General features: G+C 43.9%; 1 protein-coding gene across 1 annotated transcript; it reads left to right on the top strand.

Moving 5' to 3' along the window:
• Positions 1–304: 304 nt before the first annotated feature.
• On the top strand, positions 305–21,504 carry OVOL2 (ovo like zinc finger 2). Its single transcript, XM_044291578.1, has 4 exons — positions 305–589; positions 1,981–2,219; positions 16,395–16,581; positions 20,996–21,504. The coding sequence occupies exons 1-4, from the start codon at positions 490–492 to the stop codon at positions 21,304–21,306; spliced, it is 837 nt and encodes a 278-aa protein (XP_044147513.1). The 5' UTR covers positions 305–489; the 3' UTR covers positions 21,307–21,504.
• The last annotated feature ends 740 nt before the right edge of the window (positions 21,505–22,244 follow it).

Raw genomic sequence — 22,244 nt, forward strand, 5'->3', positions numbered from 1 at the left:
TGTCAAAAGCAATGAAACGCAAACCTAACGTAATGGACCCAGACTCCAACCGCCCTGAATGGACTGTGTTATCAGGGGCAGTGCCCACCTTCACCTGCTGTTCCCCAGCAGGTAACCCCATCTGCAGGGTGGGCTGCAGCAATGAATGGCTCTGCCGGGCTTTGTTACATTCCTGTGCAGACACTCAGCAGCCGCTCCATGAGGAAGGGCCGGGGCTGAGCTGCTCCAACCGGTCGGACAGGTAAGGAGCTTGTTGACACCGTTATATTTGCAGCACGCATGCGCACTGCCGCAGTTCCTGGTGCGGTTCTCTAGCGCTCCTATTCTCGGAAGTTTTTGGAGAGCGGATACAGGTAGCGGAGGACACCTGAGGTCTGTTATATCCCGGACGCCTCCGCCGCGCACGCGGGACGGACCCTTTCTGCTGCTGCAAACTTCTGGCGGGACCTTCCAGGTGCAGGTGCGATCTCTGGAAGCCATCGGAGCGCCATGCCCAGAGCTTTCCTGGTGAAGAGGAGGACCCCGCCACCTGTGGTCCGCAGCTGGGACGAGCTGCCCGACGAGGAGAGAGCGGACACCTACATCCCAGGTGAGGGGATATATATATACACTGCTGTATAACCTCCAGACCTATAGGCACACTCCCTATATACATTATATATACACTGCTGTATAACGTCCCTATACAGTAATATACACACTGCTGTATAACCTCCAGACCTATAGGCACACTATATATACACACACTGCTGTATAATGTGCAGACATACTGCCTCCCTACATACAACATAATATACACACATACACTTCTCATATTGAAAAAAATAAAAAATATATATACTTTTTAATCCATACAGTATATACATATATATGTACAACACTCGTACATATGCTAATATATATATATATATATATATATATATACACCTCTAATCTTTACAGCTAGCCTCTGTATACAGTCTCCCATTACTACCTCTGTAATCTTTACAGCTAGCCTCTGTATACAGTCTCCCATTACTACCTCTGTAATCTTTACAGCTAGCCTCGGTATACAGTCTCCCATTACTACCTCTGTATACAGTCTCCCATTACTACCTCTGTAATCTTTACAGCTAGCCTCGGTATACAGTCTCCCATTACTACCTCTGTATACAGTCTCCCATTACTACCTCTGTATACATTCTCCCATTACTACCTCTGTAATCTTTACAGCTAGCCTCGGTATACAGTCTCCCATTACTACCTCTGTATACAGTCTCCCATTACTACCTCTGTATACAGTCTCCCATTACTACCTCTGTATACAGTCTCCCATTACTACCTCTGTATACAGTCTCCCATTACTACCTCTGTATACAGTCTCCCATTACTACCTTTGTATACAGTCTCCCATTACTACCTCTGTAATCTTTACAGCTAGCCTCTGTATACCGTCCTCTTGTACGTGGGACCGTGGAGGCCATTGTGAAGTTTCCAGGACCTGTGCTGTTTGCACAAGTGGCGCAGGTGCCATGCTGGGTGATCTTGTGTTTGTCTTTGGAACAATAGGAACAATTTAGGCCGGGGCTTCAAGGAATGACTTGTCTGTGGGCGAGGGGGGTCCGAGTTCAGATTGGGGGGCTCCCAGCCTGAGCCTGGCTCTTATCTGCTCTATGTTTGTCTTTCTTTGCTCACAATCTAACGGAAAGTCCACGCCATCACTGCAGCTCCTATATGTTTGCTTTAAGCCATTGACTTGTTAATGAGAGACTTGCATTGTGACTACACCCTCAGTTCAAACAGTGCGGCCCTCACCTGCCGCCCCCTCCTCCTCCTCCTCCTCTAATGATTGTTGCTCTGGGGAAAAGGGATCAGCTTTACATATTTGCCTTTCATTTCACTTTAGAAAAAAGCCACCCTTAGCCTCACCGTACCCTGCAGGTGATGCTCTCCTTTTATGCAACTTATCTGCTCACCTCCGCCCTTGTGATTTGCCTTCAGACAGTATTGACTGCATCTTAAAGTATGTGACTGAAGACAGCCTGAGTAACAGCAGCAGCAATGGAGACCCTGTAGGGGACAGTCCTGAGAGGGGCAGCAGTGACTCCAGCCTGACCACCCCCAACCCTGCCGACCAGTGTGAAGAGGAGTTGTCCCCTGAAGCAAAAGGAAGCGGCGAAGAGAATGCAGAGGAACAAGCCCTGAATCTTAAGAAATCATCCGTCAGATCCAAGATTAAGGTATTTTTAAGGGCAAAGTGCCAGCATTCTCCTCTGTAGACAGGAGCAAGACATTTTGAAATGTTTGAGAATTATTAGATTTAAAGTAAATATTTCTGGAGTTTTTCTTTTTTTTACAGAATTGGATATATGTGACACAAAGTAGTAGTCATGGAGGGCAGGGATTGCTGGATTGTTGAATCCCATTGGAAAACACTACAGTTGGTATCACCGCAGCAGTAGCTTGTAGTCCGCTGCACAGCATGAGTGACAGATTTATTATAGTATTATTAGGGATGAGCGAATTTCATATTTTTGAAATTCGTTCTCTGTTCACGGACCATAACGCATTTCCATGACGGAATGTCATAATAGAAGTCTATGGGCTGCACAACGGATCCGTCCTGTTTCCGTTATGCAGGAGAGGACTCTGACACCAAAATCTGATGAGAAGCTGCACCCCCAGCATATAAATGGGGTGTTTCGGACATAAGTGGCATTTCACATGGAACTGATGAGGATCAGCCCCCTTGCAGGGTAACGGGGCTAATACTTGTGTGAATCTGCTGCACGCTCGAGCGCGTCGGCCTCCAATTTCAGCTGTGGAAATATAGATTGTCAATGTCCGATTCAGAATCCAAATAACTTATGTTGATGGGAAACCTGTAGTATGAAACAAGTTTGCAAACAATATGTGGGGGTGGGGCGGGAGGTAATGCATCAGAAGCACATATTTTTCAAACTGGGAACGGAAAGTTCGCTTGTATAAGGCTACTTCGACACTCGCGTTTTGTGCGGATCCGTCTTGTATCTGCACAGACGGATCCGCACCGATAATGCAAACGCTTAGATCCGTTCATAACGGATCCGTTTGCTTTATTCATAAAAAAAAAAGTCTAAGTAAAAACGGATCTGTCTTGACTTACATTGAAAGTCAATGGGGGACGGATCCGTTTTCAATTGCACCATATTGTGTCAGTGCAAAATGGATCCGTCCCTATTGACTTACATTGTAAGTCTAGACGGATCCGTTTGGCTCTGCATCGTCAGACGGACACCAAAACTCTGCAAGCTGCGTTTTAGTGACCGTCTAAAAAAAATGCAACAGAGACCAAACTGAGCCAAATGGATGCATTCTGAGCCGATCCTTATCCATTCAGAATGCGTTGGGGCTGAGCTGATTTGTTTGGGGCCGCTTGTGAGAGCCCTGAAACGGATCTCACAAACGGACCCAGAAACGCCAGTGTGAAAGTAGCCTTAGGCTGGTTTCACTAGGGCAAGCGATGCTGTGGCCAGATGTTTTATACTGACCAATAGGAAATTATAAAATTGTTCTGTTTCAATAGTTTTTATTGAATTTCTCATTTCAAACCATTAACAATACTACATTACAGTTTGATTGCAGAATACCATTCTAGTCAGGCAGCCAAAGGAGAACATACATTTCATTAGAAGACAACTATTGAGATGATGATCTCAGACTTCTGTATGATATCATCTTGGGCTTTGGTGTAGTGACCTTCTAGTTGGGGCTTGGAGCCCGCTTTACATGACCGAAACAGTATTGTGCACCAGGAGAGGTATAGTTGTGGACTCTCGATGCAGTCTTTGGTGGCCATTTGGCACCAGGAGTGGTGTGGAGTGAGCCCAGGCATACATGTTGGTACCTGCATTCCTTGGATATAATGGAGGCCATTTTGGCACCAAAGATGACAGAAATTAAAGCAGGCCCAGCATGCATGTGGAACCTACACTCCCTGAGTTGTATGGTAGCCATCATGGCACATAACAGGTAGAATTTAGTGTTAGGAACACGTCTTACAGAGATCGCCCTGACGTGTGGCAGATGGGCTCATATGTAATTATTATGCGTTTTTGTACTTTATTTGGTTTGCATGTAGCTGTTGCATTGCATGTTTTGTGTACTGTATGACTGACAGATGAAGATGGAGAGGAAATTAACAAAAAGCTAGATAAGGCTGCTTTCACACGGACGTTTTGGTTTCCGTTTGGGTCGGGAGATCCGTTCAGGGCTCTCATAAGCAGTCCAAAACGGATCAGTTTACATCAGTTCAGTCTCCATTCCGCTTTGGAGGCGGACACCAAAATGCTGCTTGCAGCGTTTTGGTGTCCGTTTGATGAAACTGAGCCAAATGATCCGTTTTCACGGACACAATCTGGCACAATAGCAAACGGATCCGTCCTCCATTGACTTTCAATGGTGTTCAAGACGGATCTGTCTTGGCTATGTTAAAGGGAGTCTGTCAGCAGATTTACCCCTTTTTAACAGTTGCCATACCGCTGTAGTCGCAAAACAGATGATTAACACAGTACCTTTTATATGCTTTGGTGGACTTTTAAATATTCCAAAAACGAACTTTGAGGGCTCGCAAGTGCCCAGGGCGGAGTCCACCGGGTTGGAGCCCAGGCAGATCTGCCTCTTTGGCTCTTATCCCCGCCCAGCCTCCTCCTCTGCCCACCTATCTGTTGTCTCTCCCCCTCAGCGAGATCCGCGCCGACGCGATGACTTCTTTGGTCGGGGCATGCGCATAAGCTACTGCGATGCCGTGTCAGCAATGGGCATGGCAGTGCGCATGCCCCGGCCAAGGAAGTTATCGCATCGGCGCGGGATCTCGCTGAGGGGGAGAGACAACAGATAGGCGGGCAGAGGAAGAGGCTGGGCGGGGATAAGAGCCGAAGAGGCAGAGCTGCCTGGGCTCCAACCCGGTGGACTCCGCCCTGGGCACTTGCGAGCCCTCATCAAAGTTCGTTTTTGGCATATTTAAAAGTCCACCAAAGCATATAAAGGTACTGTGTTAATCATCTGTTTTGCGGCTACAGCGGTATGGCAACTGTTAAAAAGGGGTAAATCTGCTGACAGACTCCATTTAAAGATAATACAAACGGATCTGTTCAGAACGGATGCAGACTGTTGTATCATCTGAACGGATCCGTCCGCGAGTGTGCAAGTAGCCTAAGGGCTCTTTCACACCTGCGTTATAGTCTTCCGGCATAGAGTTCCGTCGTCGGGGCTCTATGCCGGAAGAATACTGATCAGGATTTTCCTAATGCATTCTGAATGGACAGTCCGTCCTTCAGGATGTCTTCCGTTCCGGAACGGAACGTTTTTCGGCCGCAGCAAATAGCGCAGCATGCTGCGCTTTTTGCTCCGGCCAAAAATCCGGAACACTTGCCGCAAGGCCGGATCCGGAATGAATGCCCATTGAAAGGCATTGATCCGGATCCGGCCTTAAGCTAAACGTCGTTTCGGCGCATTGCCGGATGCGACGTTTAGCTTTTTCTCAATGGTTACCATGGCTGCCGGGACGCTAAAGTCCTGGCAGCCATGGTAAAGTGTAGCGGGGAGCGGCATACTTACCATCCGTGCGGCTCCCGGGGCGCTCCAGAGTGACGTCAGGGCGCCCCAAGCGCATGGATCACGTGATCGCATGGACACGTCATCCATGCGCATGGGGTGCTCTGACGTCATTCTGGAGCGCCCCGGGAGCCGCACGGATGGTAAGTATGCTGCTCCCCCGCTCCCCGCTACTACTATGGCAACCAGGACTTTAATAGCGTCCTGGGTGCCATAGTAACACTGAAAGCATTTTGAAGACGGATCCGTCTTGAAATGCTTTCAGTACACTTGCGTTTTTCCGGATCCGGCGTGTAATTCCGGCAAGTGGAGTACACGCCGGATCCGGACAACGCAAGTGTGAAAGAGGCCTAAGCAAAGAGAACTTAGAAAACCTATTTAGGTCCTTTAAGTAAAAGAGAAAACAACCCTATAAAGTTTAAACACTAGGTCAGTTACTTATCCTATAGGTGGTGTACATTTCGGCTAACTTCACACTTGTGGTAAAGCTATCCAGCAGGTGTTCTCCGGATCCGAACGTTGTGTGCAATGGCTGAATCCCGGCATTTATGCTGAGGAGCAGATAGATCCCCTTACAGTCAGCGGAGTCTGGGGGGTAAGCGGTACTGTCTGGCTGCGCTGGATCTGAAGAACAGTGACGGGCTACACTCTGCTTGCTGCTAGTGCGACGTTAGCTTTAGGGTACCTGCATACGAGTCCCGATTTCAAAACAGAAAACCCGTGGATTTCTATGCATTTCCGCACCAAATTTGTGGTTTACTTGCGGATTTGTCGCAGTTTTGCCACAGATTGCGTCCTTTCATTGAAAAGTGTGTAATTTGCACCAGAAATCGCACAACCAGTTGACATGCTGCGGATATCTAAGGCTTTGTTCACATCAGCATTCTGCCTTTCCTACGAGGAGCAGGAGAACGGAAAGGACGGATTCGCACGTAACTAAGCCAAACGGAGCCCTTAGGACCCCATATACTATAATGGGGTACGTTATGTGTCCGCTCAGAAGATGATTTTGGAGCGGAGACAAAAGTCCTGCATGCACATCTTCTAAGCGGAAACATAACGGACCCCATTGTAGTCTATGGGGTCCTTAGGCTCCGTTCAGCTCAGTTATGTGCGAATCCGTCCTTTCCGTTCTCCTGCTGCTGAACGGTGATGTGAATGAAGCCACACATCAGGTCAGTTTCGGCATGGAAGAAAGAAGCAAAGTGTACTCCAGATTTGTCTAATCTCATACACTTTGCTGGTACTGGACGGAGCTGCGGTTTTTCGCTGACTCTACACCGACTTGGTTTAATATAATAATCTTATTCCAGATTGTGGTGCAGTTTTGGCACTGAATGTCCTGTATTAGGGCACACCTTTCACCGGTGAAGCCACAACCCCTTGTTGAGCAGGGTGCAGAAGATTTCTGAAGAACTGGATGCACCAGTTTGTAAAAAATGTGGCACAGATGAGTGTCTAGGAGCGCTGACATTAGTAAATCTGGCCCGCTGTTTTTTTTTGTTTGTTTTTTTGTAGTGGAGTTTTGAGACAGTTACCGTACTTTTTTGCCTTTAATTCCAGCATACTGTGGGTGTGGTGTTTTTTCAGCCTTTTCTGATGGACTCCTCTATAAGGCCCCATGCACACGGCCGTGTTTCACGGCCGTGTGCGGGCCGTGGAACCGCAGCCTGGATCCCTCCTGAGAGCAGGAGCGCACGGCGTCACTGGTTGCTATGACGCCGTGCGCTCCCTGCTGCCGGCACAGTACAGTAATACACTGGTATAGATCATACCAGTGTACTACCGTATTGCGGCGGCAGCAGGGAGCGCACGGCGTCATAGCAACCAGTGACGCCGTGCACTCCTGCTCTCAGGAGGGATCCAGGCCGCGGTTCCACGGCCCGCACACGGCTATGAAACACGGCCGTGTGCATGGGGCCTAAGAAAAAGAAAATTCTTTAAAAATGCAAATGTTTTGTGGCTTAAAAAAAAGCCAGTGTGGCAGCAGCCTATGGGGTCGAACTTGTTGTGTGCACACTATTTTTATTTTTGCATACCTGGATGGAAATATTACAAATGCCTTTTTGTTATGTGGTTTTTGTGCAGATTTCATGTGGACTTTCTGCAGACCATATGCAGGTACTTTTGCAGAAAAACCACAGCGTAATACATTACCAGCAAAGTGTATGAGGTTAGACAAATCTCGTGTATAGGCCTCTTGCACACATTTAAGTTCAGTTTTTACGTTCCGTATACGGAACCATTCATTTCATTGGATCCGCAAAAAAACTGGTACTCCGTATGCCTTCCATTTCCGTATTTCCATTCCATTCAAAAATAGAACATGTCCTATTATTCTCCGCATAACGGACAAGGATAAGACTGTTCTATTAGGGGTCAGCTGTTCTGTTCTGCAAAAAAACGGAATGCACACGGACATCATCTGTATTTTTTTTTGCGGATCCATTATTTGTGGACTGCAAATTACTAAAAAGGCCGTACGGTCGTGTGCAAGAGGCCATACTTTGCTTTTTTTTTTTTTTTTTTCTTCTGTGCAGAAATTGACCTGCCATGCGGACTTTCAAATCTGCAGCGTGTCAATATAATTAGTGTGTTTTTTGTTTTGTTAGTTTTTCTTTTCTCTTAGTGTGTAATTTATCCTTTTCCGTGAAAGTATGAGATCTGCGGAAAATCCACATCAAATCTGTACCAAAAACCACAAGTCACAAATGCGGTTTTTGGTGTGTGCTGGAATTCATGCAGATCTTATGTGCGATCACCCGCTCTCGTGGAGGTGTTAATTGACATGGTGTGCAGATCTAGAAGATTTAGAAATCTGCAGCATGTCAATTATGTTTGTGTTTTTTGTGTGCGGATTTCACCCTTTTGAAAGCAACCAAAAACTGCAAGTAGCACATGCAGTATTTCATGCAGAAATACAGCCGTATGCCGATACACTAAGGGCCGCTTCACACGAGCGGATGCCGTGCGTGGCATCCGCTCCGTGAAAGAGTGCCAAGACCCGCTGCAGACTGCAGAGGCACGGAGCGGTAACATGACTGTTAATGCTCCGTGCCTCTCTGTGATCTCTTTACTACGAAATCACAGTTGTCACTGTGATTTCGTAGTAAAGAGATCACAGAGAGGCACGGAGCATTAACAGTCATGTTACCGCTCCGTGCCTCTGCAGTCTGCAGCGGGTCTTGGCACTCTTTCACGGAGCGGATGCCACGCACGGCATCCGCTCGTGTGAAGCGGCCCTTAGGGTATAATTTATTTTTGTTGCAGACATTTGTGTGACTGTTCCCCTGAAGGGGCTTGGCATCCACAGTGTAAGGCCTAGTTCACACCATTTTTTTTTTTTTTTGCGAGTGTACGGGCCGTTTTTTTGTGTTCCGTATACGGAACCATTTATTTCAATGGTTCCGCCCAAAAAAATGAATGTACTCCATATGCATTCCGTTTCCGTATTTCCGTTCCATTGAAAGATAGAACATGTCCTATTATTGTTTTACTGCCTGAATATACGCTTAAAAGGAAATTTTATTTATCATATATTAAAATCTAACATATCGCCGGAGGCTGTATCTCTTGAAGCTGCACGCGCGCAAATAGCAGCGTGCAGCGTTCTCCATCAGTGTGCAGAGTTTGGATTGTCCATGACTATAATAATCTAAACTTATGCCGCTGTTATTTCTGCTCCTGAAGAAATGTCACCACACACAGAGTGACATAGAAACGCGTCGAGCAGACGCTTATATTTGCAGAGACGGTTCTCTATTAGATAGTGATCGGACAATAGGGATGCAAATCAGCTGGGTTGTAAGTAGAGCTCGTACATAACGGCTCTCACCCACAGTTCACCTATCCTTTCCTCTATCTACCCATACTCACTACGTGGATACATTGTTGCAGCTGACCATTGAAGCTGCCAATTTTGTTGCTGGTACCCTTGACACACCTTTGGGAATCCAAGCACCACTAGTGAATATATGGGAGTGCATCTGTGAATCATCAGAAGTGGCATCCAGAACGGACCATACTGATATTCCAGCTCTGCACGTCTTACAAGCCTGTTTTGAGTGGCTGTACCCATACAATTGTGGAGTGGGCCACTCATCCAGGCTTAGCCTGACGAATCCTACATGTGGCAAGCTCGCCACGATTTTAATATATGATAAATAAAATTTCCTTTTAAGCGTATATTCAGGCAGTAAAACATTTTTTCACATACATACGCAAAATTCAGTCTTTAGTTACACCCCATGTCCTATTATTGCCCGCAAATCATGTTCAGTGGCTCCATTCAAGTCAATGGGTCCGCAAAAAAAAACGGAACACATACGGAAATGCATCCATATGTCTTCTGTATCCGTTCCGTTTTTTCTGAACCATCTATTGAAAATGTTATGCCCAGCCCAATTTTTTCTATGTAATTACTGTATACTGTACATGGCATACGGAAAAACGGAAACACAACGGAACTCAAAAACGGAACAACGGATCCGTGAAAAACGGGCCGCAAAAAACTATAATAGCCATACGTTCTGTGAACTAGGCCTAATGGAAGGATCGCAGAAATTTCTGCAGCAAATCTACTGTGTGTGAATTCATCTTTAGGGGGACAGGGGATTCAGAGCCCCCTTTATTTTTTTAGGGCTCATGCACACGGCCGTTTCTCAGCCATTCCATAATTTACGGTCCCCAATGCACGGGCAACATCTGTGTGGATTCCGCAGATGGATGCAGACCCATTCAACTTCTATTCTATTTTTATTTATTTTTTTCTTCTTCAGAATGTATGTGAAACCATTCACTTCAATGGGTCTGTAAAAAAAAAAAAAAAGGAAGTTACTGTGTGCATTCCGTTTCCACGTGTCCATATTTCTGTTCCGCCAAAAAAAAAAAGAACATGTCCTATTATTGTCCGCATTACGGACAAGGATAGTACTGTTCTATGAAGGGCCGGCTTTTCCGTTCCGCAAAATACGGAATGCACACTGACGTCATCAGTTTTTTTTGCGGACTGCAAAATACATACGTTTGTGTGCATGAGCCCTAAGGGTAACGGCACACAATGAGGATTTATATGCAGAAAATTCCCACCAAAAACCTGCACATAAATACGCAACAAAAAAAGCACCAAAACCACTCCCTTTTGGTGCGGATTTTATGTATACAAATTTGCAGAGTGTACAGGTACCCTCAGGGCAGTGGTGGTGAACATATGGCACGGCTCTATGGGCACCCGCTCCCTGGAAAAAGTATAAGGTGTACCAATATACCTTAGACTTTTCCTGCCATTCATCAGCGCAGGGCACACTATGAACAGCACAGGCCGCGCACTGAATGTAGGCAGGATATGATAGCTATATGATAAAGTACATGGAAGATATACTATATTGGTATTCAGGTTAAATTGCCGTGTTGGCACTTTGCGATAAATAAGTGAGTTTTGGTTTGCAAAAAGGTTCACCATCACTGCCTTAGGGTTACTGCAAATGATGCGGATTTGTATGCAGAAAAATTCACACCAAAACACACATCTGCTCTTCTTATTGTATTATTATTATTATTATTATATATATATATTTTTTTTTTGTGTGTGCATTTTTATGTGTTTTTTGGTGCCGTTTATGAAATCTATGGGGAAACCACTACATCTATGGTGTGGACTTGCACAAACTATTGACAGGCTGCAGACTTTAAAATCCTCATGGCAGATCAATTTTCCGCACGGAAGAAAAAAAAAGCTAATCTAATCTCACTCACTTTGTTGGTACTGTTATTGCGCTGTGATTTTTAGTAATTTTTTTGCCCAAAAAAAATCTATGCAAAAAAAGTGATTTCCCCCCCCCCCCCATGTCTGCGGGTAGCCTAATTATGGCTAGAGCTTATACTGGAAATGATAAATGAATGTGTACGTATATACAGGAGAGCACAATGAGGTCTTCTGCACGGTACCACTGCTGGTCACATCTCAGCTAGCACATCTGATTGTAACCTTACATTGCCCCAGAGCCTTTGATCAGTGACAGGCGAGGGTTTCCTTCTAATTACAAATAGGGAAGAGATAAAAGGAAGCGTCATATGGTGTGCGGTCACTTGCTATTTCCTTAGAGATCAATAATATTAACACTAATATTTTGTTAATCGTTGAACTGAAGGAATGTAAAGCTGGCCAATGGCCCAAGATAGCTGCTGGCCAAACAATCAACTATCGGCCTTGTCTTCATGGCTCAGGCAGAATGTACTTTTTTTTTTTTTTTCTTTTTCAATATGAAGATTGCCACCTGTGAAGACCACTTCTGGCCCAGGCTCCAGGCTAAAATAATCAATTCGGTGTCTTTGGCTGCTAAAGCTGGCCATAAACGTGAGATTTTTGTTATCTCAACCTATCAATTTTTGGCAGGGCCAGGTGACCATCTAGTGAGTATGTCAGGAGAAAGAAGGATCAGACTATTGAATTACAACATGCCTGATCCTGGCTTGAAAAGGCGCAACAAGCGCGAAACAGCTGTTGCCTTCTGGCTGTGTTTTTGCCCGCATGATGCTGACCTTTTTATGTGAATAAAGCTGCAAAGAGTATTTTTTTGGTGAGTGCCGTATTCTTTTTTTTCTTTTCTCTCCTTTGTTGCAAATACTACTTGTTTTTTATGCTGAGCACCACCACTACTCACATCCGATCAGTGCAGCACCAAATAAAATCCTACACCTACAGAAGTGCCGCCTGTATACTCTACAGATTACTACAACATGCCTGATCCTTTTGCTCCCAAGGCAGATGAGCCATGCCGAACAGCTGTACACTAGGCCAACCTGAGCATGCATGTGTATGGCGCGGCTGGGAGAGAGAGGTCAGCCGACCAATTAAACGTCTGTTTGTCCTAATTTTTAAAATCTAGGAGCAAGCTTATGGCATTACTTATCATAGGGGAAAGGATCAGATAAGTTGAATTCTAACCTGTCTGATCTATAGAGATCAGGTTTTCAGTGGACCTTATAGGAGTCGGACAGATTATTGGTAATCTTTGCTCTATGGTATTAAATTGGTTGATTTTGTTTCTTGGTGATATTTGGTAATCGGCTACTGATATGCCAAAATGCATGTACAGCAATGTTCACGATCAATACCATAATACTAGGAAGGATTTTCTTTTGCCTAAATTAAAAACTAATGTCCTGATACTAGAATTAAACGGAGTGCTGGTTAGATTGTGGTCTGCAGCTTCTACGTATCACAGTACATTGTAAAGTATGGTGTGGGGCGCAGTATACGCTATTCACACCTCTGAGTTTGCTTTGATCATAACGGAGTATAGATGATTGTTGTGGGTAACCAAGCTCTTTGAGGGATTTCGCTGTGCATAGCATTCTCTGATGCACTGTGTACTGTGATACACAGAAGCTGCAGAAGCCAAAGATTGAACATTTCTAAGGCTACTTTCACACTAGCGTTTTCAATTCCGCTATTGAGATCCGTCATAGGACGGTTCAGTTTTGTCCCCATTGTCAATGGGGACAAAACTGAACGAAACGGAATGCACCAAAATGCATTCCGTTCCATTTGGTTGCGTCCTCATCGCGGACAGAAAAACGCTGCAAGCAGTGTTTTTCTGTCCGTGTTGTGGTGCGGAGCAAGACGGATCCGTCCTGACAAACAATGTAGGTCAACGGGGACTTATCATTTTTCTCTGACGCAATAGAAAACTGATCCGAAATGCATATATGCATTTCAGTAAACCTGCCCTAAATGTGTCCATATATCCTGTAATTGTTACATCTTCTGTTGGCTTACACAGGTACAATAGGCACAAGGTGGAGGATTCGCCAATAGCAACCAGTACTACAGTAGAAATAATAAGGGAACAAGCATGTTTTAGGGAACTTGTTTTATCTGGTCCCTGAATCTGGTTTCTTGATCAGATATTATCAAAATAATATATAAAATAATATATAAAATGTGCCTTAATTTATTACTTTATTTGGTTTTCCTGGAGGTTTACTACTTTTACTAGTATAGTTTGTATATTTCTATATGACTGTCTAATTCAGAACATCGGACAATTTCACAACTGCTACTTTAGTACCAGAGTGCATTCATTTGATTGCAATGTGATCCTAGTAATAGAGTAAAGGCTACATGCACACCAGAGTGAAAAATGGATGTGTGATGGGCATTTTTTTATTTATTTTTTAACGGCCATCACACGTCTGTTTTAAGACCAATGGCAGTCTGTGGGGTTATTCACATGGCAGCTTTTTTTGACGGCCAGTGAAAAACGGACTTAAAAAAAATAGAACATGTTCTATTTTGTCTGTTTTTTCCACTGACCAATGGCCTCATAAAATTGAATGGGTCAGTTTTAATGTCTGTTTCTCAGAAAAGCATCGGTGAAAAAAAAGGCTGTTTAAAAATGGTCAGTTTATCAGTTTTTAACGGCTGTTTTTTTTTTCCACTGTCGTGTGCGCGAGCCCGTATGGACGTCATCCGTATGCATTTTGCGGTCTGTAAAAAAATATGGATGACGTCCGTATGACATCCATAGTGTGTGTGTGTGTGTGTGTGTGTATATATAGATAGATAGAGATTTATTAATATATATATATATATATATATATATATATATATATATATATATATATATATATATATATTATTTATTTTTTTTTTCTTCTCATGGATTCATTGTAACTATGCCTATCCCTGTCTGAAAACGGACAAGATAGAACATGCCAGAACGGCCATGTTAACATATGAAAAATGTTTTTAGCGGACCCATTGAAGTGAATGGTTCCATATACGGGCCACAAAAAAATGGAAAGGACAATGAAAAAAAAAGTTTGTGTGCATGAGCCCTAAGAGAAAGATAGGTATATGAATAGCATGGAAATTCTGATCACAAACCTATGGATCACTGCTTATACCACCCATTACTGTGGTGGTGGTGGGGAGTGCAAGGACGATCAAATCAATAAATACCGTTCCCACGCAATATACTAGGAAATTCGTAGTTCAGCGTTTACCCAATAGTTCAAATGCACTCGTGCACTTTTTTATTTTATTTTTTTAGCATAAAAAAAACCCTGTGTTAATTTTGTTCTATAATGAAATATATGAAACCTACCTGTTCGCTATATTTAAATAGTGTAATTACACTGGCAGAGAGCCATACCATTGTCATACAAGAACAAATCTTCATGTAAATATGTTTCTCATGTAATCTAGTAGTAATGTGACTCTCAACTGCCTCATTAGCTTCCCATGCGAACATACCCTTATGAAGACCACCCCTGTCCATTGTGGACATTATAGAGCCCACCCTCTCCCTATTGTAATAAATATGTAATGCCAAAGTATGGACAAAAGTGGTTTCCTTTGCAATAGCAGGTGATGGGCAGAGGGCAGAAAAAATGTCTTCATGGCAACCCCTATCCGGGTATTGTTCACATGGGCAAAATACTTTAAGTTAAAATTTGAGTGTTTGGCCTATGGAACCTGCAGAAAGCCGAGGCTGAGCTAACTGCTACGCATCCTCGTGCTGACTAGCCTCATTCAGCGGCCTGATCAGTGTGCGGGCAACCTTTTGCGGTCTCAGCACTGTTTGCGGTCCTGAAGCTGTAGGCGGGTAGGGCAGGAGTCTCTTTTTTTTCAGTGTGCAGAGAAAAAAAATAAAAGAATCAGCAGTCGGAGGCAGGTTGCAGGCATTTTTCCACACTGATTTGCGCAGGAAAAAAAAAAGGATAAAGCCCCTTTCACACTAGCGAGTTCTCCATCCGGGCCCATTCATTTCAATGGGTCTATGTACATGGGTAGTGTTTTTCACACATCATTTCTGCGTTTAGTGAGAATTGCAGCATGTTCTATATTCTGTGGTTTTCGTGCAGCCCTGGCCCCATAGAAGTGAAACGTTTTTCACTGATGGTTGCTAAAAATGCATCAAAACTGATTGCACCCACGCGGAAAAACTGAAACACTGAACGCAATCGCAGACAAAACTGACTGAACTTGCTTGAGTTTCACTGAATGCATCCGTATTGTTCGTGTGAAAGAGGCCTCAGGGTACTTTTCACACTAGCGTTAAAGTTTTCCGGCATGGAGTTCTGTCCTAGGGGCTCAATACCGGAAAAAAACGAATCGGTTTTATCCGCATTCTGAATGGAGAGCAATCCGTTCAGTATGCATCAGGATGTCTTCAGTTCAGTCACTCTTACGGTATTTGGCCGGAAAAAATACTGCAGCATGCTGCAGTATTTTCTCTGCCAAAATTCCAGACCACATTCCCATCGAAATGTACTAATGCCGGATCCGGTACCAAGTGTTTCAGAAAACCGAATCCGGTTTCCCGGTCTGCGCATGCTCAGACCTTTCAAAATGTGAAAATAAATACCGGATCCGTTTTTTCAGATGATACCAGAGAGATGGTATTTCAATGCATTTGTCAGCCGGATCCGAAAACAAATTAACTGCCTGCTGGAATCTTCTACCGCAAGTGTGAAAGTACCCTAAGGGTGCCCGTGTACATTGTCGTCCAACCGCTAGATCTGCAAGTGCACTACCTCTAAGGGTGCATTCACATGACCATATGTATTTTGCGGTGTGCAAAAATATAGATGACGTCCATATTGCATCCGCTTTTTCTTTGCAGACCTATTGTAACAATGCCTTTCTTGATTGCAAAAAACTACAAGAGTAGGACATGTTCTGTGTTTTCTTTGCAGGAACATATATTGGGCCCGTTGTGTGTGTGTGTGTGTGTGTGTGTGTGTGTGTTTTTTTGTTTTTGTTTTTTGGATATGTTTGTACTAACTGTGAGATGCCTTGTGCATTTTCTTAGGTCACCTCTGGGACACTCAGCGAGGAGATTTATAGCTGTGACATCTGTGGTAAAGGGTTCCGCTTGCAGCGCATGCTCAATCGTCACCTCAAGTGTCATAACCAGGTTAAAAGGCACCTCTGCACCTTCTGCGGTAAAGGATTCAATGATACGTTTGATCTGAAGAGACACGTGAGGACTCACACAGGTATGCACACTTTACTCACTCTCGCTGTCGTTGCTACCCTCTGCAGGTTGCTTAAGGCTACTTTCACACAACGTTTTTACTGGATCTGGCAGAGTTCAGAAACTCTTCCGTTACTGATGATACAACCATCTGCATCCATTACATAGCCAAGACGGATCAGTTTTCTATTGTGTCAGAGAAAACCTGCTCCGCATCCCAGGACATGAGAATGGAACGGAATGCATTTTGCAGTGTTCCGTTCTGTTCAGTTACGTTTTGTTCCCATTGACAATGAATGGGGACAAAACTGAAGCGTTTTTTTTCCGGTATTGAGCCCCTGTGACGGATCTCAATACCGGAAAACTAAAACGCTTGTGTGAAAGTAGCCTTAGGCTGGTTTTAAACATGTTGGTTGTTTTTTTTTTTTTGTTCCCCCCCCCCCACCCCAGTGTTTAATTTTTGCATTTGTATTTTTATTTTTATTTTTTACATTTTTGTAGGCAAAAAAAACAGTTTTAAAAGTTAGCTGTAAATCTGTGGGAATTATGAAATGCAACACAAATATATATTTTTGTTCACTTGCATTGCACACAAAAAAGCAATAAATAGCTGCGCTTTTTAACCGCACAATTTCAGCAAATAACTCCGCTCCCATGATTACGTGCGGTTTTGTAATACCGTACCAGCAAAGTAAATGAAAGTTGCCAGATGTCATGTATGCCTTGCATATTTTTTTGTGTGTGGAAATAGCTCTGTCGTACAGATTTTAAAATCTGCAGCATGTCAAATGTTCGACATTTAAAAGTCCGCAAACAAAAGTGCAACTGCCTGGACCCCCATCAATCCTCAGACTGAGGATTTGGAAATCTGAACTGTAGGTGAATTTCTGCACAGAAACAGTCTGCACAGTGTAGATGAGATTTGTGTAATCTCATAGACTCTGCTGGTACTGTACGACGCTGCTGTTTTTCCGCACCGGAATCTACGTGACACACACTCTGCATCAGGGGCAGGTTGCTGCACACAGTGCAGATTTATGTACAGAAAATCCACATGAAATCCAGACCGAAATCGCTCAGAAAAATGCACATATTCACTGAGTTTAGGGTTCGGATTTGATGCGGTTTTGCCGCAGATCTCGCCCCATTGAAAAGGGTGAAATCCATGCTGAAAAAAAATCACATAATCCACAACCTGCTTATGCCTCATGCACACGGCTGTTGCTTGACCATAACGTAGCTCTTACTAGTATTTGCTTTATAGGAAGCGTTCCTACCTGGCAATCGCCTACTTGCTAGCGGAGGAGTTTCCACAGTATAGGGAGGAACGATCGTTATACCATCGCTCTTCCCTATACTGAATCATTGTTTGTTTGCCGGCAGCAGAGCGTAATTAGACACTACGATCTGCCGCCTGCAAACGATGTCAAAATATTTGGATTGTCCAATCGGGGATTGCCAGCAGTATTACGCTGCCAGATAATTACTACGAACGCTTGTTTTTCGATCTGGCAGAAAATCTGCTTTAGTCTTCAGTAAATTTTTCAGAGACAAAAAAACATGGATATCTATTACAGAGTTAAAGCCCCCATTGTCTGGGACCCGCACCTACACAGAGAATGGAGCGGAGAGAGCTGTGGCTGGAGGACCCTGGATTTCCCAGGGTCTGTCCACCGCCAAGCGCTGCTCCCATAGAAGTGAATGGGCGTGCACGCGCAGCCCCTGCTCCCATTCATTTCTATAACGCTCGGCTATTTTCGGCGGCCCCATAGAAATAAATGGAGGGCGGCTGGGCATGCACAGTGCGCCCTCCGTTCATTTCCCCGCTCCGTTCTCATTGTAGGTTCAGGTCTCAGAGGTGGGACCCGCACCTATCAGACAATGAGGGCACATCCTAGCGATATGCCCCCATTGTCTGACATGTTAAACCCCTTTAATATATAATGAAGCACAACTCATAGCCAAAGTCTACATCGGAGTAAAGCCTAATTCACACGTCCGTGGAACACGGTCCGTGAGATACCAGACTGGCATCCTGCTTAGCGCATGGCGTCGTCAGTTGCTATGATGCCGTGCTCTTCGTGCCACCGCTGCTGTACAGTGATACACTCGTATGAGCTATAAGAGTGTATTACTGTGCTGTGGTGGCGGCACAAAGTGCACGACGTCATAGCAACCAATGACGCCATGCGCTCCTGCACTAAGCAGGATGCCAGTCTGGTATCTCACGGACGGTGTTCCATGGATGTGTGAATTAGGCTTAAGTGGCCTTGGTGATGTCATGTGCAGATAATATCGCGTAATCCTAGATATAAAACACTTGACTAAACCTGTGTGAGCTCAGTCATTATGTTGTTAGGCGCAGTTCGTTCTCCACCCAGGAGATAAAAGTATGATTCATCTGTATGGTTTTGGTTGAACGTTACCAGCACTGATAGTAGCTGCACGCACCATAGCCTGTGTAGTGAAGTTTTATTATTCTGTGCTGGAATGGGAGTTCAGGCCTCCTGCTGCCTGTATGCAAGGGGGTTAAAGGGGGTTTGTTTTATACTGATGACCTAGCCTCAGGATAGGTCATTAGTAAGTGATTAGTGGGGGTACGGCTCCCATCTCCGATCAGCTGTTTCTGCGGCACTCCGGTGAGCACCATGGCTTCCTCCATTGGACAGCAGCAGTGCATGTGACTGGTGAACATGACATCACTGGCCTAGGAAGAGGCCACAGGACTCGCCTAAGCACCGCGGCCGCCTCAAACAGCTGATCAACAGTGGTGCCGGGAATCGGATCCCCACCAGGAAACACCCGGAAAACACAGATGATGAATTAAAACCACTAGGGATGTACATGTGTTTTTTTTCCGGATAATTCTTCAAATTTAAGCAGTTAGCGTTCAGCTAGTGATAAATTGTTCATTTTCCAAGGAATGGACCAATCTGCCTGATTGAAAGATTATAGATAATCTCCACATTCCTTGGTGCACATGCATTAGTTCATGAATTATTATATATATATATTTTTTTTTAAGAAGTTTGAGTTTTTTTAAGGCCAAAAAATGCTACTTCTAGAGATGAACAGAATTGCATTATGGATTCCGTTACCACGGACCAGAACGCAATTCTATGACTGAATGCCTTTAGAGGTATTCCGTCATAATAGAAGTCTATTGACTGCAAAACGGATCCGTCCCATTTCCGTTATGCAGGGGAGTCCTCTCCTGCATAACGGAAATGGGACGGATCCATTTTGCAGTCAATAGACTTCTATTATGACGGAATACCTCTAAAGGCATTCAGTCATAGAATTGCGTTCTGGTCCGTGGTAACGGAATCCATAACGCAATTCTGCTTTTACCACCAAACGAAGCGTGAACGAATTTCCTAACCTGAAATTCGCTCATCTCTAACTACTTCTTTGGGTCAGTGTTTTTCTTTCTTTTTTTTTTTTTTCATATTACAGCATGCTCTGTGTGTGTGTGTGTGTGTCTTTATTATTATTATTATTATTTTTTTTTTAACCGTAGCATTTTTGATATTAACATCAAAAGGGAAGTACTATATTTTCTGCTTTTATAAGAAACATCGGATAAACCTAGGTTTACTTCAGATCAAAACCCATCATAGCTCAGATTAGACCCCCATCAGAGATAAATGTATGTACCTCTCCTGCTCCTCCGCCACTCTGCAGATCCAGGGGTTTCTCCTGCATTCCCCACTCCCTGGTCTGAGCGGTGAGTACAGGCAGTGCTAGCAGCTCTAGACTCGCCACTTCCTGAGCCTTCTGCATACTAATGACCGCTTTCATAACGTAGCGCTTACTAGTATTTTCTTTATAAGGCCTCATGCACACGACTGTTGTGCGCCCGTTCTGTGCATTGGGGACCGCAAATTCACGGGCAACATCAGTGCGGCGGCCGGGACGGATCAAGACCCATTTAACTTGAATGGGTCCCTGATCCGTCCGCACAGTAAAAGAATAGAACATATTATTGCCGTGCTGAGGCACTGACAAACACCACGGAAGCACTCCGTAGTGCTTCCGTTCCGCACTGCACGGATTGTGAATCCATTAAAGTGATTGGGTTCCGCATCCGTGATGCGGGGGGCACACGGCCGGTGCCCGTGTATTGCGGACCCGTTGTATGAGCCCTAAGACGCACTGCCATTTTCCCCCTTTTTGGGGGGGAAAAATGCATCTCATCAAGTGAAAAATATAGTAATTGCCTGACCAGGAATATCACGCACATAGCACTACACCTATAATTGATACATCAGAAAGTGAATCAGTCATCTAATTACAGGTTAGACAAGTCATTCAGTTAATTTGCTGGTTTAACCAGTTATTAGCCAATATGTGTGTGTGTATATATATGTGCATACATGCTACATGAGAATATAGACAGTATATTAATGTAATTAACCATTAATATGTATTTACAGGTATCCGGCCATATAAATGTGACATCTGCAACAAAGCATTTACCCAGCGCTGCTCACTGGAATCTCATCTGAAGAAGATCCATGGGGTGCAGCAAGGCTATGCGTATAAGCAGAGAAGGGACAAGCTCTTTGTGTGTGAAGAATGCGGTTACACCGGACCCTCCCAGGAGGATTTATATTTGCACGTTTACAATACCCACCCCGGCAGTGCCTTTCTCAGGAAGACCACAAAAAAACTCAATGCTCTTCTACAAAACAAAATTCATTCTGTGCTCCAGGGAAGTCCCGAGCCAGAAGAGGAGGGAGAGTGAGACGCACACAGACTTTTTGTACAGATGTTTACAATTCTATATTTTTACAGCTAATTTTATTATTTTTACTATGGCAGAGGGATAACTACATTTTAGTACACCATATTTATCATAAATGAATTTCTCATAGAGGAAACTACTGACTTTTTTAGCGAAAAAAAAAAAAAATGTAAATGGAAAAGTGCTACATTTTTTCATGCCAGTTATTTAATGCCATGCTTTTGGAGCTGGGACAAGAACAGTGTGTACATATTATGATATATTATAGATGTAAAGCTATACCAAGTGTCTGTACCAACAATTGTAAAAACAAAGTCATTATTTACTTTGTATCCTAAGATTTTTTTTTTTTTGTAATATTGTACTTTTATGTTTTTATATATAATGGGTGCTGGTGCCTTTTAATAAAAATAAGGTTTATATTTTTGTGTCCTGTTTTCTTTCTCCTGTTTTGAATTTTTAGAAATTACATAATATAACGTGGTCTCAAAAAGCAGGAAATGCTCAACCCCATATGCAGTTGTGAATTTATAACCGGGGGAGCAATCTTGAGACCACGTTATATTATGTAATTTGTATACGTATGTCTGGAGGTGTATAAACTCAAAATTTAGAATGTGCCTAATTTTTTATTTTATTTTTTATCTATAGGCAGCATTTGGTGCACCTGTGAGGCCTGCATCATATGAGTCAACTTTGGGTGGGACTCGTAGCCTCCTGGGAGCTATTTGCTGTGAGTCGGACCATACGTTAGTGATGGGAAGTTTGAATCTACTAAATGGATTGGTTCATTTGAATCAGTTCATTCAAAAGAACCGATTCACTTGCTGAGTCGGCTGAGAAGCAAGTGAACCGAATCTCGGGAGTTAAAAGCATCCAGGGGGTAGGGTAAAATGGTTGCAGACCAGGTGGGTTGGGAGGGCCCAGCCTTCACTCTA

Source organism: Bufo gargarizans, chromosome 4, assembly GCF_014858855.1.
Source record: "Bufo gargarizans isolate SCDJY-AF-19 chromosome 4, ASM1485885v1, whole genome shotgun sequence".
Classification (NCBI taxonomy): domain Eukaryota; kingdom Metazoa; phylum Chordata; class Amphibia; order Anura; family Bufonidae; genus Bufo; species Bufo gargarizans.